Here is a 23317-nt window from a genome sequence, read left to right on the forward strand (position 1 = left end):
ACACCAAAGAAGCAGAGGGACCAAAGGGAGGGAGAGGAGGTGGCCTGCCCGAGAAGGCACTTCTGGAGGGTTTGTCCCAGCTCTGCGGGGCACCCCATCAGTCCTGAGGACTCCAAGGTACAAAACAGTCCAAAATTGCTTGTTCTTTTACACAGGGGAGAACGGATGAACCCTAAACCAACGTCTTCCACTGAAGGTGAGCCTTATGAGGGAACAGTGCCAAGGGAGCCTATCAGAAAGAGCCCAAGGATATTGTCAGCGGCCTGTCTGCTGACAGGTGGCCTGAGACTGCACAGCTCTAGGGTGAAGGTTGGAAGGTGCAAGCCAGGAAGTGCCCAGGAGGATAAAAACACAGTTATACTGAGTCTTCCTGCTGCTTTCAGCAGCACATAGGCTTAGCAAAACCTACGGCAAAATGGTCATCCAGAAGCCCACCTGGGATCACCAAACACGTTATTGTATCGCACCAGAAAATTTCTAGTTGCGATGAAGATATAGTATGTAACAGGATAGTGCTGATGGCATGAGCACCACACAAAGCAGTCCTACCTGCACGAGCAGTGAAAATCTCTAGCAAAGCAGCTTTCTCGTTTCCAACCAGTCAGTAAAGCAGCAGGGTTTGGCACAGCTTCTACATTCAAGCAAAAAGCAAAAAGTTTGTCGTCTCAGTGTAGTAGCTGATTAAGAGGTTAACAGGGCCCCAAAGGTATGAACCGTATCCTCCAGATGCTGATTGAAACAAGGATGAGTTTGTGAAATTCGGGTATGGGGGGGCCGTGTCGGACTACAGTTCCCGGCATGCTATGCAGCCGGACTACACCTCCCGGCATGCACCGCGGCTTTTGTACCACAACGCCCATCGTGTCCCGCGCTTGCAAGATGGTGGCGCCCAGTGGCGGCTCGGGCCCGGACAGCGATACCAGCTCGGACTCGGACAGCGCTGGCGAAGCGGCCGCGCGGTTCCGGGAGGCTGCCTGGGACTGCGCCGCGCAGGCGGCGATGGCGACGCGGGCGGAGCCGCGCGGCGGTGAGGAGCGGTGGACAGGCTGGGCTCTGCTCCCCCACTGCCGCGTGCCCTCCTCTCTCTTCCCCGCCCCGCCGCTCCGGTCCGGCCCCCTCCGCAGCTCCTCCTGACCCGCGGGGAGCCGTGTTCAGGCGGCGACTTCTCTTTGTCGCGGTGCCGGTGTCAGAACTGAAGGGGGCTCTGCCCGGCCCTCCCGAGGCCATGCCCGGCCTTCAGCTGGGCCCAGAGCCCCTTCTTGGCAGTGCTGGCCTGTGGGAAGTTTCCCTTTCCCCTCATAACTGTTCTCCCCCGAAGGTGGGCCAGGCTTGTCTTTCAGGCATTATTCTTTATGGTCTAACATGTGCCTGACAGGGGTTAAAGAGGTCCTGGCTGCGGGGTTCTAAACGTGCCTTTGCTACTTCCTTTTCAGGGGGCTTTAGAAAGGATCGGTTGCAGCCTAAAGATCAGCCAAACCTGAGGTATTTTTGCTTCTGGTTTCAGACTTAATGTTTCCCTGAAGAAAGAATTAATGTGTAATATTTGTGCTGCTTCTACTTTGTACCTTGTGATACTTCATACTGAAAGGGCCAATTCTGTTTGGGGAATTTGTCCAATCAGAATCTGAAATTATGCTTAAATCTGGAAAGACTAATATGTTTTTTAAGTGTTTGGGTGAGAGGGCCGGATGTTATTGGCCTTGAAAGAGATAATCTTTGTTCTTATTTCAAACGGGCGTGAGGCGATCAGCTGTGAGGATGGTGACAATGAGCTCCAGACGACTCCAGAGTTCAGAGCACACGTTGCAAAGAAACTGGGAACTATGCTAGACAGGTACTGGCATGCAAGGCTAAAAACGTTTGTTCTGTGGGTCAGTTACACTGATGTTTTTGTGTGCTAAACCCAGGAAATTCAATATCTTGTCTCCTTCATTCCTGTATTAAGTACAGGCTTCCAATATTCTGTGACCTAACTTTGCTGATATGCTGTGCCCATCTGGTAAAACTCTCTGTGCAGCACTGCTTGTCTCCATTTGCCTCTGTGGTGAATGTCTTGTGGGGAGGAAAGATAATTTGAGTGCCTTAGCACTTCCATGCTGTAATGGCTAGCAGGAGAATCTTTGATTTGTTTTTACAACCTAAACCAGTACTTGATTCAGGGTTGTGCTGGCAGAATGTGTGGAGCTGGGCTGCCACTGTCTATGTATTGTTCAAACATAGCCCTGGAGAACTGGAATTCCTGGTGTTTAGAGTTGGCTTTAGAAATGCTGTTTTTAAACTATTCTTGTGGCATGCATTGCTGAGGAGAGAAGGCCTGATCTGCTCTGGAAACAGGGAGCTGAGGCAGCCTCACAAACAAAAAAGGATCTATGCAACATCTCCCTCTAGTCTTGTTTCCCAGAAATACACAACTTTAGCTCGGTTTGCACAAACCTGTCTAAGATCTGACTGGACTTTTCTGTTTAGTTTCATCACTGTCTTGAAGGACTCATCAGGACCATCACAGACTTCGGTGGCACAGTCTGACTCTGAAGATGATGGTGAGTTCCAGTCTCAGCCATTGTGGCTGTTTTGTGACTGTTAACTGCGGACAAGTGAGATGGATCCTGTATGTCACCAGCTGTCCATCCAACTAACTAATAAACATTTGCTGTAAAAGAGTTTCTGTTGGTGTCTGTGAGAGCTGTTGCTTTGCAGCTCTGACCTCTGTGCCCCAAGTCCTCCCACATGATCCCAAATAATTGCTGTCAAGCACTGTGGAAATACAGTAACAGCACTGAGGATTCTAGGGAAATGGCAATTGATTGCTTCTACCTCTGTTTTATATTGTGCCTAAACCCCCCCTTTCCCTACTTCAGGTTTTCGCCTCTTTTCTTCCTCTGTCCCTGGAGACTGCGGGAAACCGGAGCCTTGCCCTGCAGCAAGGAGGAGGCGGCCAGTTAGCTCCAGGTAAGGTGCTGGCAGCTGCTTTGCTCCTCAAGTTCTGTTGCATCCCACATTTCAGAGGCAGCTGGGACTCCCACAAGGAAATAGGAAGCTGAAGAGCTTGAGAAGTCTGTATTTATGACTCTTTATATTTGACTAGACCAGAATTTTGTTTCTTTTTTAGTGTCGGGGAACTAGAAAAGTTTGTGGGAGATTTTCTTTCCCCTCCTACTGTGTGTAAAGAACACCTTGGCCTTCAGACTGGTTAAATGCAAACTGGAGGTGTGGGAGTCCCAGAGCCACTGGGTGTTTATCACGTGTTCTCATCTCAGATTACTCTGCTGTCCAGATTTTGGGTGAATTCAAGGCAAAAGTGCAACACAACTTCCTTCCCTCTTGTTACCTTTCCAGCGACACAGACAATGACCAAGAGTGGCAAAGGTACCAGGAGGCTGCCGTGTCAGCTGCAGATATTCTGAAGCAAAGTGCTTTTCCTGCATTGTCCCAGGGTTCCAACCAGGATCAGAGTCAGGGTTATGTAGAGCACAGCCAGAAAAAAAAGAAGAAGAAGAAAATTAGGAGAGAGAACAATATTCAAGAGAAAATAATGGACCCAGCAGAGTGTGACCAGATCTGCAAAGATTTGCCTTGGTTGGTGTCTGCAAATGGCCAGCAGGAGAGACAGGACAGCAATCACAGAGAGAACTCAGTGCTGCCAGGAGCTGTGAAAAAGAAAAAGAAGAAGAAGAAGAAAAAAGAATTATGATTTTGCTCTGGAAATGGCAAGTGGCTGTGATGGATGAAGGAAACCGAAAGAAAACCTAACAAGAGTTGCTGCAGATGAGGGAAAATTAATTGGCAAAGCTTCTGTTCTGAAAGCCCAGTGGCCTGAGAGACTAATGAAGTGACTTCCTGTGCTGTTGGCGTCCCCAAGGAAGGGAACATTGTTCTCCTCACACAGCAGTTGTCTGTGCTGCTGCTTATGCAGGCCCAATCTAAAAGGATTAAATACTGTGCCAGACTTGCATGGCAGAGGGATGTAATCATAGCTGCATCCCTCCTGGTCTGTTCCTTCACATCATGAAACCCTCCTGGGGAAAGTATATGATGAATTGAATTTAGCATTGAATTGAATGGCAACAGGTGATCAACTCCTTTTTCTCTTTGCCTCCTTGTAGACTACTGAGCATAGCTCCAGCCCGTGGGAGACTCATTTATCCAAAGCATCTTGTCAAAAATCAGGGCCCTTATTTTTTCCCTGCGATCATCATAACAATCTGTTTTTGAAACCTGCTGTGTTACTAATCCCTCTGCAATCTGCACCTCGCCAGGGCCCCTACACATAAACAGTGTGGTGAGCTGATTTCAGGGTTGTTATAAATGCATCCTACTGTTCCAGTTGTGTCCATTGAAAATTTTTTTCATGTATAGGGTTTTTTTAATGGCATCTGTTGTTATTAAATTTTACTACACTCTTGGACTTACTTAATTTGATAGGTTTTGTACAACAGTGACTTTCTTGCTGTATTCAGATTCTCGCCAGCAGAGATAGAGGTGGCTCAGGATGGCTCTTTAGTTGCTGGATGATCAATGCTATGAAAGTGCTGCAGGGAGGACTTAAGCCTAGTTTAAAAAGCACCTTGCTGTCCTTGTTTGGGCTAGTTAATGACTTTTGTCTCTCTGAAATACTGTGAGGTTTGGTAGTTTTCAGTATGACAGTCTGTTTATACTTCCAGTCTTTCAGGAAATTAACTGTTATTGATAAATAATTCTGTTTTTAAGATTGTTGGGTTTCAGTAAATCAAATTTATTGGCTCAGTTCAGGAGACCAGAACACCAGATTAGAGAAACCAAAATAGTGAAGTGTAGCTCTTTGAGCATGGGAAATTGTAAGATTCTTGCTGGTTTTTAGTCAAGAAAACACAGCTGGCATCCAAAAATAAAAAAGCTAAGTAGAAACTTGGCTTGTAATCTAACAGAATGTGCCAGCAGAAGTTATTTGTCTTATGTGCAGTTAAAACTTCAGTGTACTGAAGTTTAAACCTGGGCGTTCAAATGCATGGTGGCCTAAACATTTCCTTTTGCTTTGTTTTGGGTTTATTTTTATGCTAACTGGAAGTTAGATATATTTGCAACTGATGTACATGGGAAATTGGGAAACAATTATAGGGTAAAATTCCTCAGAGAATCTAGTTACTGAAATTGTTGATGGTATCTAGAGGAAGCTCTTATCAATGAAACTTTTAATGGACATACGCAATTTTGACATTCCCAGATACGGTAACTGAAGAGTTCACTGTTGGGCTTTTTCAATTCTCCCTTCTAGTCTCAAGGTTTTTCATCCATTTCACATTTGAAAGAGTAGCTCAGTTTCAATCACAAAGACAAAAACCTGTTAAGTGGGGCTTTTTTCACATCTGGCTAATGGTGTATCAGTGATGTGGATGTTGAGAATAAATAGAGAGGAATAATTAGAAGAGGAATTGTATAAGTAGATCCTTGGGACTAAAACCCTTCACTTAGTGCAAGCAAGACTCTTAGACCCCAGGGCAGTTATTTGCATATCGAGAACTACAAATCAAGCCTACAGGGAAGCTGAGAATGAGCCATGTTCTGTAAAATGAATCCAGGCTGAGTGTTCATAGAGAAAAGTGAGGGAACCTCTACTCTCTGGGGAGCATGGGAACCTCCCAGGTGCTGGACAGCATCAGGGACCCAGTGGGGAATGCCGTTCTGCAAATCATTCAGCAAGTCACACAAATGAGAATCTGTGGGGTTAATGCAGAGAACTGGAATCTCCTTGCAGCTGTTAAACTTTAATTTCTGCATTTAAAACAAAGCAGAGCTATATCAAAAACAACCAAGCCATTTCCACTGGGATAGCATGATTTTAGAGCAGGTCGTTTTCAACTGACAGTGTTTGGTATTTTGGTAGTTAATTAAGGATTTGTAGCTTGTCAGTGATCCCATACTGACAGGTTTGTGCCAAGCCATTCCCAAATCTGTTTCTTGGTTATTCTCATTGCAAAGTCAGGAACCTCCAAGGTGCTGTTATTTCTCATAGTTCTTGTTGGGTGCTTCCTTGCAGCAAAGGAGGAGAGTGTTTAAAGGTGGTGTCCCTTCTTTGGCAGCTCAGCTTTGCTCTTTCCCCCATGATTTAGTCTGGTGTTGGCAGGTTTGTACAGGCCCAGCTTGAGCTGAGCTGAATGAAAGTCCCATGTATGCCCTGGCACTGTTGGGATTCCTTCTTGGGCAGCCACAAAAGGATGTCTGACCATTCTGAGCTGGCTCCTGGGGTTTAGGTTTGCTATTTTGGGGGAGGGTGGAGGCAGTGGATTTTAGCAGTGCCAGCATCATCTTTCCATGTTCTCTGTCTTGAGCCTGAGACGTTTTCTCTCCTGGAGGCAGCTGAGTAGGGGTTTGTGTGAGGCAGTGGTGACAGTGGTGGCAAACACGGCTGGAGTTGCACCTGGCGGGTTGGTCATGCCAGTCACTCATGAGCTACTTGTTGTGGTTACTGGCTGGAAGATGCCATCTGTGTAGAGATGAAGGTCTCGATGACATTGTGAGTGGATGGCAGCAGCTGGCTGTGGCTGTTGGTGGAGTCGGAGCTTTGGTACAGCACCAGGCTGCTGGAGGACACTGTCAAAGGTACAGGCAGAAGTCAATTGCAAATTCTCATCAGTCCCCTTATTGTGCATGTACAACCCCCCATTTCCAGCATGGCTGCACTCCCTGGCTTAGGGGCACAACTGCTTTTGTCTGAGTGTTTTGTGTACTGCTAAATACCTGGCTTGGCTCCACAGCCAGCCTGAAAACATTGAGGGCAGCAATCTCCAGAGAGTTCAGTTCTAAGAATTCTAGCTGATGTCCTAGTTCTCCCCTTAGAACTGAGAAGACCCAATTGAAGTCTTCGTGAGGGAGTCTTGGGCTTCTCAGCCCTGAAAACTGCCTGCAGGACTGGGTACTCACTGACACTGATTTTGTTGATATTTTTCAAGATATTTTCCTTTCTGGATTCTGAAGGGGCTAATTTCCACAGTCTGGCCTTACACGGACTCTGCTCTGAGTCTTTTCCTTATATCAACTTTTTAAACCCTTCAGGACACTGGCAGAGTCCTTTTAGGGAATTGTGAGCCCCAATTACCATTTTCTAACTGGATTTTACAGTGTTGTCAAGAAAAACTAGGCAGTACGTGGCTGAAGAGCCACAATAGTGGCTGCTGCTCTTACCAGCAGGGCTCGAGGTGAGACGTGGGCCTGGCTGAAGGTGCTGGATGGTTGTGTCTTGGTTCTGTAGATGGATTGTTGGTGCCTGTGACACTGGTGTGTGCATCCCAGACTCGGTGTGAGTCTCCGAGTCAGGTGTGAATGCCTAGAGAAAAGAGAGTTAATAGTGCCTGGCTGCTACATCCCTTCTAACAGGTGTGAGAGAAAAGTTGAGCAGGTGCAGTTTCTGGGGAGATTAAATTCTCGTTGATGATGCAGTGAAGAACTTGCTCTAGTGCCTCCAATACTGCAGCTGGTACCAGCAAGGCCAGGCAATAAGAAAGATGCTCCTGCTGGGATGGCTTAGACACGCCCAAAAACTCTTTGACATGCAAGGAGCGGTCTTCGGACTGGTGGAGCTCTCAGGTGGGGGAACAAAGGCTAAATAAAGGCTTACCTGTTTAGTTGGTGTCAGGCTGGTCAGGGCACTGAGATTGGCTGTATCTGTTATCACCATGGTTTGTGGTAAGAGGCCTGTGTGTGTGTATTGGGTCACTTCAGACTTGGGGCCATAGAGAGCTGTACATGAAAGAAAACAACATCATATGGATGCTGGAGCTTTGGTTGAGTTGTTCTCCTCATGCACTGGGACCTGCTGTCTGTCTTCAAAATGCTGCGAGTGGAGGGACAGGGAGATAAATACAATTGAAAAATAATTTCATAATGAGAGTGACAATAACAGAGGAGGAAAACAGTGCTGTAAGCCCAAGGACCCAGCAAATTCCACCACTGTTCCACTGCTTGGGAACCTGTCTTTATTTTTGTTTACTTGAGCAAATGAGTTCACGTTCTTACCATGAGGGTTCTGTATCTGAGCCATGGTGGCCATGAAGGGGCTCTGGTTGATGTGACTCTGGACTTGCTGCATGAGGGGCTGCTGGTAGGATGGGTGCAGTTGCTGCGAGAACTGGACAGGCTGCAGGGTAGTGAGGCTGCTCCCCATGCTGTTTATTACAGGAACACTCTGGGGCTGGGTTGAGGCCAGGCCTGGAAAACAAGGACTGATGCCAGTGGTGTCCCACACTTCAGGAGGAGTGTGGCTGCTCTGCAGTAGGGGCATCTGAAACGGTCATTGTGGCAGCCTGGCACTGCAGGGTGATTTCAGATCCTGCTTTTCAGGTGTTCCCTTGGTTGTCTGTGATTAAGAATAGATTTCATGCGTGTGAGAGTGAAGTGGAAATGTGCAAAAACTGCATAAACCCATCTCTGGTTTCCAGTGTTTGTTCCTGTCTACATCTTTGTGTGCCAGTATAGCCCCTTTTCCAGTTAGTGATCACTGAGGAGGCCTTGCTCAGAAATAAATTCAGAGCATCACCTCAGTGCCCAGTTAATTCTACTCATTTTATGAAGCAGTTGGCAACAGAGAGAACTAGGCTGTAGCTGTCCAGCCACATGAAATGGAGTTTAAATTCTTTTTTGCTAGGGCTGCCAAATTAAGGAATTTGAATCAGTGAGGTTTCACACATTACTGCCCATTTCCCACAACTGTCCCGATCCTGTTCCTGTAAATCAGCAGGTCTCTCCAGCACTCCAGTTTCTTGGTTTTTTTTTGTTTGCACAGAATTAAAATCTATATCATAATCTTGGGAAGAAATGGAAATTAGTTCACAGCTGTCACCATGGAACAAAACAAGGCCTCTTTCTTCCTGGGAAGAAAGTGTAAGAGAAGTGTACATTTTATTTTCATTTCTCTCATGAGATGCACTTTGGCAATAGACTAGTCTTGGAATGAAAAGAAATCTTATAAAAGTCCAGAAAAAGCTGTCAAAGTGAAAAATACAAAAAAACAGTAATTACTGCTGTGGATTCCAAAGGCATATGCTGCTCTTCACAGGAAGTGGAACAGGATGTTTTGTCTTGCAAGCACTATGAACATGCTTCAATTTTCATCGTTTTAAGGAAGTACTACATTTATACTTGGAAAGATGAAGAGCAGCAAACCAAAACATCGGCATCGGAATAGATTGTAAGAATCTTAACTCTTAAAACGTGGGTTTGTGTGTAATTTAATTGTGATGTGAATGAGGAACATCTGTCCTTAATAGCCGTGGTACTTGCAAACAGTGCAGCTGATCTTTGGTGACGATTTCCTTGGGTTTGTATCACTGCCAGCTTAGTGATAAGGCTTTGAAAATGGGGCTGGTAATTGTAACAATTAGAGGCAGCTGTTCTGTGAATGCTGGAAGCAGAGTCACTGCAGCCACTACTCACCGATCACCAGGGTGGAGGCTCCTGTGTTGGTGAAGGCGGGTGCCAGGGATGGGGTCTCGCTGGCCCCGATTGCCATGACCCCTGGCAGGGATGCCATGATCAGGTTCTGGGTCTGCTGGCTCAGCGTGTGTGGGCTTTGCTCTAGGCTGTGCAGGGCAGTCAGGGTGCTGACAGGAGGGAGAGTTCCTCCAGGAGCTGATACCTGTGGGAAAGGAGAACCCTGAACGTGGCACCTGCAGCAGGCGACTCCCAAAGCTGTGATAAACACCTCTCTTGCTGCCTGCTCTTCTCCTTGGCTAACTGGAAAGGCTTCACATATCCTTGTCTGCATTTTCTGTGTGCTCATCAATTAACTAGCACAGATCAGCTGTTGACATACTAAGAGTAAATCCCTGCTGGTTTAGTTCTTTCACATTTAAGAAATCGTAAGAATGAGATTAAGCCCACTGCATTCTCTATAGGGAAAGATCATCTTCTGTTCCATGGCTGAGGGCAGAAGGTGATGCTCAGAGAAATTAAGAGGCTCAGGTAACTTTACATGGTAATTCTAGTGGCAGAGTTCAGCATGGAATCCAGGAGTTCCTCTTTCCTTTAGAGACCTGTAGTCATAGTATTGTGGAAGAGCAAAAAAGCATTCTAATGATTTGGCTGATAGAGAAAGTGAAGTGCCTTATATTATACTTTTTTTCTCTCCCCTCAGACAAAAAACTGTAAGGAATCTCTAGTAAGAATAAGCAACAAGAGGTTAAACAGTGGGACAAACAACCTTAATATCAGGTTTAGAAGACAGACATAGAAGATTTTCAGGACCTCATTAAAGACTGACTTACTTCAGCCAGAGACCAGAAAGCCAGCAAAGTGAGTGACTGATGAGATTTAAATAATACTTATTTTTGGTGACTTTAACTTTGCCTCAGGCCAACCTGTGCTAATGCAAACTTCTGCTAACTGTTTCCCTGAAAGCAAGGTAACATGTGCAAACTGAAAATGATCAGTCATGTAGTTCTGGTGCTTTGTTGTTAATGATGTGGGAAAAGGTCTGGTCAGATCTCAGAAGGAAATTGGCTTTGAAGAGGCAATCTAGTTATCCAGTACATGTCTGCATCCAGTGTTGGCCTTCATTTTTACAGGTAAGATAGACATAAGTATGGATCTGTGTTCTGGTAATCCCACTGGTTTGATCAACTCTCTTGAGATGGGTAGAGTTCAAATGACAGACATGAGATGAGAATCTCTCTGTGGAAAGGATGAGAGAATATGGTTTCCTGGGAAGAAGGGAATCTTGTCATACCCTGAGTGGTGTGTTTCCAGAACAAACTGTTTTAATTGCTCATAAGGAAGTGTCTTCTTGCTTTCATGCTCTAATACCTGCCCTCACCACAGTCTAGAGGGGCACGTGTATCTCAGGACTATTGATCTTACATGGTCAGTGCAAAGTGACCCTAATATAACGTACCATTACATAGCATTGTGTAACAATATGTTACATATCAGTATGTAACATAAGAAGGTGGGTTTAAGAACATTCCAAAAAAAAAAAACTCGTGAATAGTTCATTTTACGACCACAGGCAGATGGCCTGACATCTTCCAGTCAGCAGAACTGAAGTATCCATCACTTACCAGCTTAGTGTCTGTGCTCAACAGGTTCTGGCTGGGCTCCAGTCCAGGGGGAGAAACCTGATGCAGGATGGTTTGGGTGGTCACCATGGAGCTGTTCCCGTGGTGGTTGCTGCTGGAGGACTCTGCCTCGCTGGCTGGCTGTTGGTTGTACCTCACCCCTGCATCACAACAGGAGGGAAACTGATTGTTACAAGTGAGAAACTGAGAAACTTAGGCAGGCACTAAATTCAGTTTCCTTTTTGGGCACTTGCCACAGGTGTTTGGGCAGATATTAATGGTCAATAGGGGAACCAGAAGAACAGGCATTCTTGCACCCTGCCCTGACTTTCCCCTGTAATTTGGTGTAACTGCTTCCTCAAATACTGACTGGCTGTGAGTGCTGCAGGGAGCGAGCAGGGTTCACTGGAAACCACCCTTCTGGATGTGGCTGTAGAGAGGAGTCTTGGTGAGATCATCTCTTCCCAGACCAAGAGCAACCCCCAGCTCTGGCCTATGAAGTTGAAAAAGCTGTGCTCTTTTTGGATGGAGAATGACTTTTCCTCATGCCTGAATACTCTGTCACAGAGTCCAGTGGGGCCGGTATTGAAGGGAGTAAGGGGCACACATGACTGAAAGGGCATGGAACTGATTTCTGATATGCAGCGTTGACTCCTGGAACGGGAAGTTTGGGATCGCTGCCTGCCAGCTAGGAGGCCTCAAAATAAGTGAGAGGCTATGGCTGTGGGTTTTGGTACTGAATTTTATCACCCTTGACATTCTAGCCACCCTCCTCACTCAGAGACATGGTCTCTTTGTCACCTTTGCTCTTCCCTTATAGCAAATCTGCTTTTTCTATCTGTTGATTCATTTCCTAAAGGGCTGGACTTAGGAGGCAGTGTGGGTGACTGAGTTTGGGGAGATTCACACCTCTTTCAGATCTCCCTCTGGTTGTTTCTTACCGTGAACTTTGCTGGGTGAGAGAGCAGGTGGTGGCTGGAGGGAGGAGGAGTTGTGGGGAGTTAGAGGGGGGGCAGAGGTGGGCTGTGGTCCGCTGAAGGTGTCCATGGCCAACTTGTGCCGGAAAGCCTCCTCCTTCCTGCGATTGGCAAACCAGTTGTAAACTCTGACCTCTGTCACCAGGTTTGAGCCCAGTCCCTGGGCCTGAGATGGGGAAACACCTCTCTGAATGCATTCTGCCCTGTTGGGGAAAGCACAAGAAGAGCCTTGCTGAGCTGGGCTTAGTCGGAGACACAAAGTAAGTGCACAGCCCCAAAGTGGCTGTGGTCTGGCACACTGCGTGGAAGGGTCCTGCAAGACCTGAGGCATTCCTTGTGCTCTGTGGACAAGGAATGATCAGTTGTGGCATTTAATTTAAGTGTGGCTGGTGTCAGTGGTGACACTCAGTGCTGTACCTTTGGCCTGCCTCCCAGTGGCACCAGCAAACACCAAGAATGCAGAGGGACCCTGCTGTGCCCCTCTTCATCAAAGACACACACCCACCCTTACCTGTTGCACTCTTCCACCAGTGCCTCCCTCTCTTCTTTGCTGGGGTTTTTCTGCCTCTCATAGGCTTGGAACAGGATCTGTTGTGAGGCAGGACCCCACTTAAAGCGGTTTCTTCTTCCCTTCTTGGTGGGCAGGTCATCTCCCATGGGCTCATCTGTCAGTATACCCTGGCCAGCGTGTGTGAATTCTGCAAGCACAAAGGAGCAAGGGAATTTTTTCCTTGAAAACAATAGGGAGTAAGGACGAGCAAGGGAGAGCAGAGGCCTTTCTGAAACTGAGACAGGAGAGCAGTCGTTGCCATACTTACGCTGGGCCACCTCTCGCTGCTTCCGGACGTACCAGGTATACAGGGCTGCCCGTTTTTGGGTCTTCATGGGAGTGCCCTTGTTAAGGTGTTGTGAGAGGTGGGATTGGTTCAGACCAGTAGTGTCTACCACCTCACGCTGAGGGATGTTGTGCTGCTGGAGGTACGACTTCACCATCTTTGCTACTCGCCAGGGATCCTCTCTGGAAGGAACAGAAAACACTTCTCAGGGGAGACAGATCAAACACCTGCTCTCAGCAGACCTGGATTTCAAGGAAGTGCAGTAGTAGCTCCTGAGGGGCACTTGTCAGTCATCACCATCACGTTTGGTGAGGCCAGAGTGTTCATTGGCTGCAGGGGAAAAAGCTGTTCCTCAGTGTGCTACCTTGCTCAGTTTTGACTCTGCATGGCATTGGAAATAAAGTGCAAAAAAATGTAACACTGGCTTCCTTTGAACTGCTCTTTGTACACGCTTCAGTCTGCCCTTAGGAGAGACTTCGGTTACCAGGGTAATTTCCCAAATACACAGAGGCAACCTCTCTCTTCCCTTTCCCCCCATAACTTTTCTTCTCTATCCCCCTCTCTTTAAGGCATATGGGGCAGATGTACTAAGTTTTCCAAGACAGATTGATTGTGATACTAGACTGAACTTGATGCATGCCCTGATTGTGGTCCAGGTTGGGTTGCCTTGCAATGATTCAGCAAATGGAAACAGGCTGTCATTATACTGCGACATAACAGCTCTGTATGCATATGTATATGACAAATCATCCAGGATTGTGTTCTTACACTTCTGCTACGTGTTACTCAAACACATTGATTCACACCTAGATCCACCCGGAGCTTCTAAATGCAATATAGAACTACAGGCAAACCACTAATACCCCCTATTGCTGCCCTCCTTTGGGTAACAGCTGAGGGAATAGAACTATTTGACACCTGCTCACAAAATCTGAGAAACGGTTTGGGATTTTATAATTAATGTGAATCTCTGTTTTTTATGATCTCCAGTTGGAATATCCATGAAGGTTCTTGAGGAAAATAGAGAAAACACAACTGTGACTTTATGTGTATTGATTTCACCACAGCTGAAAGTCACAGTAGAAATAAAGATGTGAAACCCGTCAGTCTAAATCCAAACAGTGCCAAAGCACCTCTGCAAAATAGCCCCTGGCTCACTTTGAACAAGAGCATCCTTCTGTGCCTTCTGTGTGAAATGTCTGGAGGAAATGGTTTGCAGTGCTGTAGGAGGACGCTGGTGTCATATTCAACACCAGCATCAAAGGAGCAGTAGGGAGAAAAAAAGGTACCTGGGATTGTGCAGAAACTGTCACAAAAGCACACATATCTGAGCAATAGGCAACAACTGTGCTGTTCATTGCTTTGTTGACTCAGGAGGTTGCCGGAGGCTGCACAGTGATAAGGAGGACAAAGTCCACACCTGTTCTCTCAGTACAAACACCCTTATCTCTGTTCCCCTGCAGCCCCTCTCCCAGTGGCTGCATAGTCCAAGGAGCAAACTCCATAGCAGTTAAAGTGTGACACGAATGGTGTCAGTCACAGCTTTTTGAAGAACCTGCTTAAAATAGAACATTTGTTTCTCTTTTACATTGGAGCACTTGCCATAGAGGCTTCTGGTTTTCAGCATCTTCCCTTAACCATCTTTGTCTTTCAAAGGCTCAAATTGAGCTGAATTTAAGAAAGTTTTTCTTTCCTCATGTGGTTTTTTTTTTTGCTCCTGCTGCCTAAACCAGTCTCCTGCCTTTGTACTTGTGATAGTCTGGCCAGCACCTGCACCCTGCATTCATTGTCCAAGTCCCTGTATAGAGGAGAAAATACTCTGATTGGGAATCTGGTCTCTTAGATTTGAGTTCTGGCTCAGATAGGAAGAGGAAAGACTGTTGCCACTGATGGAAGCCTCTATTACGTGTTAGTTCCTTTTTGCACCCCAGTCGAGTCAGTTTTGTCTCCCCTGTTGACATCTTCACTTTGTGGCAGGAATAAACCAGGAAGTGTCTGTGAGTCTCTTCTCACAGTGGTTAAAGACTTGTGGGTTTTGTCATCTTTTGACACAGCAGGGAGCTTTGTGATGCAAAATAGTGCAGGGAATCTTAGTATAGTGTGATTTCCTAGGACAATTGTATGAAGTCTTGGTTACTTTGTACATTGTCAAAGGCCAGTCTGCAAAATCAATGCAGCAAGTCCTTTAGGCCCAAGGCTACACCACAGTCCAAGTGATGACAGTGTGGTCAGCTGAACCCTTGCCCAAATACGCAGTTCACCTGCAGAGCTTCCATCACAGGCTAAGACATCAGAAACCTTTTCTCTTTCACTGGCTATAAGACTGTCATTGACTGTGAGAGGGGAGGATTTCACTCTAAACTGAGTTCTCCTGCTTGTTGTTATAGTCAAATCTCAATTGTTTCAGACAAATGGGTCTGCCTTACTCAAGTTCTCCTTCCTTATCTCCAAGACTGTTTTCTGCCTTTCAGTTTCCCTTTTTTCCCAGATGCAAGCTGTCTCCCCAGGGTCTTGTTCTCCAGGTCTAATCTCTGTCTCCTAGTTGGTCTCACACAGGTAGCTTTACTTCCTTCTTCTGAAGTCTTGCTCTCCTGCTCTCAGTTGCTTATTAAAATGTGAGCATAGCCCTTTCCTATGGCTCATCCCCACCACAGGGGCCAGGGTCCTCTCTCCATGTCAGCTTCCCATTTTCTTAGTTCTGAGGTCACTTTTTAAGGGCGTTTTCACCTCCCTTTTGTTACCTGAACAATAAGTAACCCAGGTAGTTAGTTATAAACTCAAAGGGAACAAGAGGCTGGTTGATAATTTATAGCAAGATCTCAAATTTAAATGGAAAGTAAATATCAAGTTGTTAGCATTAAAGAAAACCCATTCCAGAGAGCTGGAGATGTAACATTCAGGGGACCTTCTCCTTCCTTCACTCTTCCTGACTTTTTCTTTTTCCTTTGTTCTTTTCTTTCTTATCCTCTTCCTCATTCTCTCTCTCTCTCTTCTTCTTTCCTGTTCTGATTCTCAGGTGAGAGAAGCCTTCAGTTCCCTGAGGTGGGTTCTGAATTGCTGCTTTGGACCAGACCCTGCTCAAACAGGTTCAGAGCTGTGAAGTGCTCAGGATCATCCCCTGGCCCTTTCCTCTGGAGCTGCTACATAACCCAGTGCACAGCCTGGAGCCGGGCTAGGCAGAGGGAAGGTAAGACCATCCATCCTGGCAGTGTTCCTTTCTGTTGAACTTGGCCTGGTTTGCCTCATCTTGGTTTATATGTGGAAATGAAAGGGGTGTGGCAGTTTCATCTCCAGATTCCCCAGCTAGAGTCTAAGCAGGGGGAAAGACTGAACCTTTGTCATTATATATCTTTGTTTTCTTTTTTCCTCCTGGAAAACATGCTTTTATCCCTGCCTCCAGGGGAAATCCGTTGCTTATCTCAATTTCTCTCTTTCCTAATGGAATTTCACCCCTTGCCCTACAGGTGGATTGTTGCTATACCTTTCTCCATTTGCTTTACCTGCAGTAGTATGATCCCTTCCCCCACGGTAGCCTCCTTCTTGCTTTATACTCTAGGAATATCTGGGAGTTTCTCCACACAGCTCTACCTCCCTACTGAGTCATTTATTTCTTATCATAGATGCAGTTTGTTTTCTGTGTGGATTGATATGGAAAGAATGTTTTTATTCAAACTGTAAATCTACAGGAGATCAGTGAGACATATGAAAGGACAAAATGAAATTATGTTAATTCCCCACTAGAGAAATCTTTGTCTGAACTGCTTTTAGCATGTTTTCTCTGTAGGGACAAAATCTAATCAACACCCATGTGTGCACCCAGTCCTGTGGGTGTATCTTCTCTACACCCTGTTCTACTCAGCTTCGACCAGAGATTTCAAGACTGGTTTCAACTTCAGTGGTCCTGTGAGGACATAGTTAGTCTCTTGGTGCTGTCATTTTTTTCCCTTTCCAGCTCCTGGAAAGCCTAATAACGGACAGTTTTCCTGATTTTTCTTTATAAGCAATGGCTGCAGTTACCACAAAGACTTTCTTTTAGCAGCAGTAGCTGCCCACAAGTCAATCTCTCTGTTAAAATCTGGCCTGCAGACTAGGAATTGTTAATAATGCCCAGAGAGGCTTCTGTCTAAAGGCAGAATTGCCTCCATCTGGTTTCTGCTTTGAAACCCCTGTGTAGATGCTGAAATAGCTTAGCAAGCATTGACCTTTAGCTGGGAATCCCTGGGCATGGAGATTCTTGCCCGCCTTTCTTTTTCTATTGCTGGAAGTAATTTCTGTCATAGGCTGTTCTGCCCTGCCTTACAATATTTTAACACTATTCGAAGGACGTTACTTGTAGGCATCTATTAATGAAAAGGTTTGATCTTAAACCCAAAAAAACCTTTATTAGTAGGTAACAACTTCTTAGGGTATTTTCAACTCCTGATACTGGTTCAGATGCTTTGAATAGATTTTTAGACACACTGTTGCTTTGATGAGAAATTTGAAACATGTCACCCCAAGACACAATGCAGGCTTTCTACCATTTTCATTTTAACTTGGTTGATTTCTATCTATTATAGACCTCGATAAGTATACTTGTAATTTTTTGCTGAAACTGAGGCTTCTGGTCCCTTCATACTGTCCTCAACAGCAGAAGTGAATTGCTCTATCCTGTGGTGGGGGAGACTGATGACAGAGAACTCTGATGTTTCAGAGTAAAGCTTGTGTAGTTAAGAGACAGTGTGAGGCTTAGGAGGTCCCTCTCCTTGCCCAGTCTCCTCTGTGCTGTCTCAGAGGTTTAGGTAGGTCCTACAATTTGTCTGTACCTCAGTTTCCATTTGTGAAATGGAAATGCTGCTCAGTGGACTGTCTGACTGTTCATCAGAAAGTGTTAATGTCACAGGTTTGGAAGAGAGGTAAGACTTGTGGTGAGGCTGGTAAGCACAGAGAAGACTGGCAGCAAGTTCCTAGAAAGGCAGGGAGGATCAGAAACCAGAAATTGTGCTGAAGTGAGGGTGACAGGAAGGAATTCGCTCCATCCGTGTGTCTGTTCGTAGATCACAGCGGATGTCACTTCAGTCCTGCTTCACCCATTCATTAGTGAAAAAGGGACAAAGTCAGGGGCTCTTCCTCAACTTCCATGGCTTCCTTTCTGGAGAGATACTTAATAAACTATCAAAAGTTAATGATCAAAAAGCTTATCAGGGTCTTTTCATCTATAAATTTATAAGACAAAAGAGAAATAATAAAGCCATTGGATAATTAGTAACTAGCCAGGGCCCGCCCGGTGCCACTGGGCTCAAACTGCCCCAAGACCTGTACGCAGACTCAGGAAGATGAGAAGGAGACTAGGATGAGGGGAGGAAAAAGAGTGGGAGGCAGAGAGAGAATCAGGCAAGGAGACAACAAAATGGGAGGAATAGCAGCAGAAACAATAGTGAGGAGAGAAGGGAAATAGGTAAAAAGAATCTGAAAGATGTAAAGGAAGTAGAGAAAACTCGAAGATGTGGCAGAGCTGGAAGTGGGGAAGAAATGAGACATACTGGGCCAGGAGGAAGACTGAATTACTGGGAATGTTTTCCCCACCCAGGTAAGAGCAGTGAATTTTCCTCTCTTGGGTTCTGCAGTATCATCAACTCCCAGTCTGCCAGGGAACTTTCTTTTAAGTATTTACAGGGAATGCTAACTCTTGTCATGCTGTTTTCTTAGCTCTGGCCTTTTGTGGTGGGATTTGATGTTTGCTTCTGCTATATTTTCTGTTTATTTCCTTTGCACGTGAAAGAGAGTGATCAGGAAGCCTGAGAAATTCCCTAGCTGGATTTCTAGTGAAGATTTTAGGTGCAGGATGTTGCTGCACCTCTGTCTTCTATCAGCTTGTCATTTCAAAATAGCCCCAAAACAGGCAAGAATCTGTTGTGATAGATAGTGGGCTGGGCCTGATCGTTGCTTGGACAAACCTCTTGGGTCTCCCATGGGGATTGTATCCCAGTAAGAATCCCAAATGGGAAAATGAGTGAATGTTTCTCTGAGTCTATTGTGAGGCCATTGGTTCAGGGAACTTTCCCTGCCCTGTCTTTTGATCTCAAAAATGCTTGTATGCAAAGGCAAATTTGTGTGGCAGCAAACCCTGTAACTGTTGCTGCGTACGTACTTTGTAATTGTGACAGGAGTAGATGGTAGAAGCAGTGTTCTGTCCAGGTTTTAACCTCTGCATGTATTTGGTGTGTGCTCTTTACAAGAAAAATCCCCAGTGAAGTTACGGAACTTCATACTCAGAAGAACGACAAGGACAAGGTCTCTTGATTTGTCTTTGGTCAATAATCTATAGCAAACCCCGGTGAAATTAACAATATCATTCTCCTTAAATACAGCAGGGAAACATTAAAACTTCATTGTATCATCTGTACAAATATAGCACCAGCTCAGAGTGACCAGCTTTTTTTTTTTCTTTCCTGATGACTGAAATTGTGAGTTCTATTAAAAATTTAAATCCTAAACCCTAGCATTCAGTCAGAGAGATGGGAGTTATACAGGCCTTGGACTATTCTGAAGCCTGATGCTATAAGCATGTCAAATATGTAATTAGGCTCCATAGCTTCCTTTATGCATTTTAAGCGAGATAAAAGGAAAATCTGAGCATTTATAAAGCATTTGTGGGTGTTTGGGGGCTGCTAGTCCTGGCACAGATGAAGACTCTGCAGCTAGATCAATTGTGAATACTAGGGACACTGAGGAGAAGGGGAAAGGAAAAGAGAGCTCGAGGGAGAGTGCAAGAAAGCAGCAAAGAGGAGCAGTAAATCTGTCCTTACTGTAATAGTCTTTCCACCACAGCCTTCTGGTGAGCAGCCTCCTCAGGGCTCAAGTTTTCCAGCTCCTTCATTATTGGAGGGGTAAATTCCTCCCCGTCATCTGAGGTTTCATCTTCTGATAACCTGGACTCCCCCATTCCATTGGGGAGGTTGGGGATGTCGGGACAGGGCTCCCCTTTCTCAGTCTGGAGGGCATTGATAGCATGCTGACTTTCACTCTGGAGCCCGTAGGGTTCCGCTTCACTCAATGCCTTGATCAAGGTCTCCTTGGTCAGCCCCGACTCCAGCAGCGCTTCCAGCAGCTCCACTTGGAGATGAGTCAGCTTTGAGACCATGGTCTTCAGCCTGGTGTCTCTTGGGTTTGAATTTCGGGTTATCCTGCTTCCAGCTTCCTTACACCATGTTCCTGAGGTAACACGCCCGACTGTCAGGAGAGTGGGCACAGCACAGCCTCCCGCCTTTACACCCCCCCCAAAAAAAACAAAATACAAAATTGAGCCACTTCAGACCCCCCACGACTGTCCTGAGCCAGTGCTGATAAAGGGACCCTTGGCTATCTGTTTACATTGGAGCAAATGTAAATTCTCCAAGGTTCATATTTATCTGTGTGCTTTAGCAAGTTACTGAACTTTGGACTTCAGCACTGCCGCTGCAGTTCACAAAGTGCAGAGGGAGAGAAAGCAGGGGGAGGGGGGAAAGGGAGGGAAACAGGAGAGGGAAGGAGAAGAAAATGAAGGGATAGAAAGTCTGCAGCATGGAAAAGTGAGCTATGGAAAGAAAACTAGGAAGGTGGGGATGGAGAAGCATGGCTTACTTCTGGCTTCACTAGTTTTGGAGAAGGAAGGAAGTGGAGTAGCCAAAAGGAAGAGCTGTGCTTGGCTGCCCATGGTTCAGGACAAGGTGCTGCCATTGGAATATTGCAGAACCTGCTTGGAGCTCTGGCAGTGGTGCAATACAGCCAGTGTCAGGCCTTTGGGCTGAGAGAGCCACACTGGTAGCTGCTCTGCCCTTTGTGCAACTCCCAGCAGAGGGGGAAGCGACCACTGGCTTTACATTCCCAAGACTCGCAGGATGTTCTGAAGCTCCAGCTGACTTCTGTGGCAGATCATCAAGTCTTAAGTGACTTTTTCAATTCTGACTTTGGCTTGCTGGGTATTTTGATGTGCAAATAGTAGTAGTACCTCCATTTTAACTTGCTATGTTTATTGCTCAATTATGAGCAGGAGCACTGTTCCCCCATAATTTGAGGGATTGCAGGGCTTGCCCCTCTGAGCTTGTGATTCAAGTATTTGATAAGGGATAGCCCTGAGTGTTGGGTCATGCTCAGAATCCCTGCTCTATCATCAACTGCCCTGCTGCTTCTGGCACGTACTCTGGGCAGGCTTGTGGTTCCCCTTTATCATCTACCTCCACCTCTTCTTTATACCAACCCTGCTCTGAGGTTCTGCTCCCACCTGTTGGATGATTTCCTAATCATAATCCCTGGCTTGGCTGAAATCGCTTAATACAGTTCTCCAGGAGTCTTTATGACTAAATTGTCTTTTCTGGTCTGAAATTATATAGATGAATGTATCTACTTTGAGTGGCTAAATTAGGGAGTAACTTGACGTGCACATGTGGACTCAATGCACAAGTGTCTCATGCGAATGATTCCTTGGAGGATGTAAAGCTGTTCTCAGTGGAGGCTTGCCAGGGGCAGCTGCCTGTGTCTATACACTCCCATCAAGCCTGAGCTAAACAGAGCCTGGTAGGGCTGTCCCCAGACCGGGCAGTGTCCCAAGACAATGCTGCAGAGGACTTGGGCCCCTGTTTTCCTTTGTGGGCACCACTGGCCAAGCTCTCCAGGCTCCTGAGTCAGCAGCTGCAGGACAGAGTTCCTGCAGACGGACCCTCCTCCCTTCAGGCACCGGGCGGGACTGTGTTAACTCTTGTCTTTTATTTCAGATCTGGTCTTCGCTCAGAGCACCATGTCCCCTCCCTGCAGGGCGTTAATAAAGCTCTAATGGATACAGACGACTTTGTGTGGAGTAAAAAGAGTAAAAAAGGAGTAAAAATTCCGAGTCCATGTAAAAACATTTATTGCAAGAAATATTCATGTGAACATTAAAAAGACAACTTCAGCTTCTAAAGATTTTTTGGGGTCATACTCTTAATAAAGAGTACTTCAAGAATGTGAGCATTTTTTGGCATTGTACTGTCAGTGTGTTGATACAATTTTCACACATTTTATTTGTTATTACAGTTTTCCTTTATTTCCCCCCACCTCCCCCCAGTAGACATGACAACATCACTGGCTGATAACAGTAATTTTCAATTGTAATTAAATATCCAACCATGACATGCAGTTTCTGCATGCTATGTCCTTATAATTCAAGGATTTTGCAAGCAGACACAACAGATTGTGGAGCTCTTGCAGTATGTGACAGAGGAGATGTTGTCATTCTGTGTTACTTATTTCTGCATCTCTTTGGCATCATGATCTCTTATATAAACCAAGGTGGAAAATATTACCACTGTTCTTGTTTAAAATATTGTCAATATTCTGTTGGTATATAAACTGGTTGAATGTTTGAGGGGGGATGGGGACACAGACCATTAAGGTTAAACAAAGAACAGCAATATTTGTCAATGGAAACTGTAAAGAGAAGAAAGCATAGCAACAAATTATGTCTATATTATGTGGTTTCAAGGATTCCTTATGCACCCAAAAGTCCTGATACTGCTGCTTGAAGACCTTCAGCTGTAGAAGCATTTTTTGAAACCAGTGATCTTTGAAGTCTATAAAACCAGAAATGAACATCTGTTTGTATGATAGGACCTCCCTGAATGCTACAACTGGATGCCATGTGGAGAACACTTAGCTGAACAAGGAAACCTTTCAAATAGTGAGGAAGAGGTAAATATTCTCTATCACTTTATCCTGAAGGGCTTTTTCCCTTGGTCTATTAGAATTGTCCATTTTAAACTACAGGAGCCTGGACAATTAGCAAAAAACCAAGTAAACTTACCCACTTTCATCTTTCCATTCACTGGAACCTGCCAGGCTGTGCCAGTGACTGGTTCAGCCCCATTGAGTATTTCAGATTCCTCAGTGCAGGAAAACCAGTGAGGTTTTCAGTGTTTCTTAAATGTTATAAAAAGCTAGTGGTCAGGCTGAAGGGGATTCCTGATGTGAATTAGCCAGCATCCCTATTTTATAGCCTGGTGTTAAGGATTGCAATATCATATTCTCAGATTATTACAAGTGCAGTTGTGAGGTGATGAGAGAATAGCATAGGACAAGGGTGGAGGCTTTAACCAGCTAGATTATAGTTCTGTTGGAGGAAGAGCTCAGTTGCGGAGTGCCATAACCAGACAATGTTCTCCTGTAGCTGAATTGTGCTCAGGGATTGTGCCTTGAGGATGAATATTTGAAATAAGGTGTCTTGGGTTTCCTATACCCATTTTCATCTATTACCAGTGCTTACTATATGTTGATTTCCTTAATTGTAACAATTTCCCAGGCCATGGCTTGCTTCTGAAGTCACTCTGGTTAATATGATCTTGGTAATTGTAGCAGGGGAAACTTAAAGTTTGAAGACACCAAGTGATACCTGCTCATTTTTCTCATGTTTGCGGTATTTGGTTCTGTATTAACTGTTTCAAAGTAATCTCTTTTCCCCTGTATCTAATAAAGTAAGTGAATTACTCAA

The 23317-nt window shown here is 45.5% G+C and overlaps 2 protein-coding genes across 4 annotated transcripts; one reads left to right on the forward strand and one right to left on the reverse strand.

Moving 5' to 3' along the window:
* Window positions 1–150: 150 nt before the first annotated feature.
* On the forward strand, window positions 151–23317 carry CUNH12orf43 (chromosome unknown C12orf43 homolog). 2 transcript variants are annotated; one of them, XM_042015223.1, is made up of 7 exons: window positions 151–196; window positions 1434–1482; window positions 1736–1834; window positions 2467–2540; window positions 2859–2949; window positions 3337–16024; window positions 21570–23317. In XM_042015223.1, the coding sequence occupies exons 1-6, from the start codon at window positions 166–168 to the stop codon at window positions 3689–3691; spliced, it is 699 nt and encodes a 232-aa protein (XP_041871157.1). In that variant the 5' UTR covers window positions 151–165; the 3' UTR covers window positions 3692–16024; window positions 21570–23317. The 2 variants fall into 2 exon arrangements, with proteins under 2 accessions (XP_041871157.1, XP_041871156.1); XM_042015222.1 differs by lacking the exon at window positions 151–196 and adding an exon at window positions 841–1027.
* HNF1A (HNF1 homeobox A) lies at window positions 5721–20784 on the reverse strand. 2 transcript variants are annotated; one of them, XM_042015221.1, is made up of 10 exons: window positions 19626–20784; window positions 12820–13019; window positions 12513–12699; window positions 11966–12204; window positions 11028–11185; window positions 9406–9607; window positions 7990–8181; window positions 7592–7713; window positions 7159–7300; window positions 5721–6567 (listed from the first exon to the last, which is right to left on the reverse strand). In XM_042015221.1, exons 1-10 carry the CDS (start codon window positions 19958–19960, stop codon window positions 6440–6442), a joined length of 1905 nt encoding a protein of 634 aa, XP_041871155.1. In that variant the 5' UTR covers window positions 19961–20784; the 3' UTR covers window positions 5721–6439. The 2 variants fall into 2 exon arrangements, with proteins under 2 accessions (XP_041871155.1, XP_041871154.1); XM_042015220.1 differs by having other exon boundaries at window positions 12513–13019.

Source organism: Corvus kubaryi, unplaced genomic scaffold (genome assembly GCF_017639235.1).
Source record: "Corvus kubaryi isolate FWS band 111438036 unplaced genomic scaffold, C.kubaryi_AGA036_p1.0 split3-37173, whole genome shotgun sequence".
Classification (NCBI taxonomy): Eukaryota; Metazoa; Chordata; class Aves; order Passeriformes; family Corvidae; genus Corvus; species Corvus kubaryi.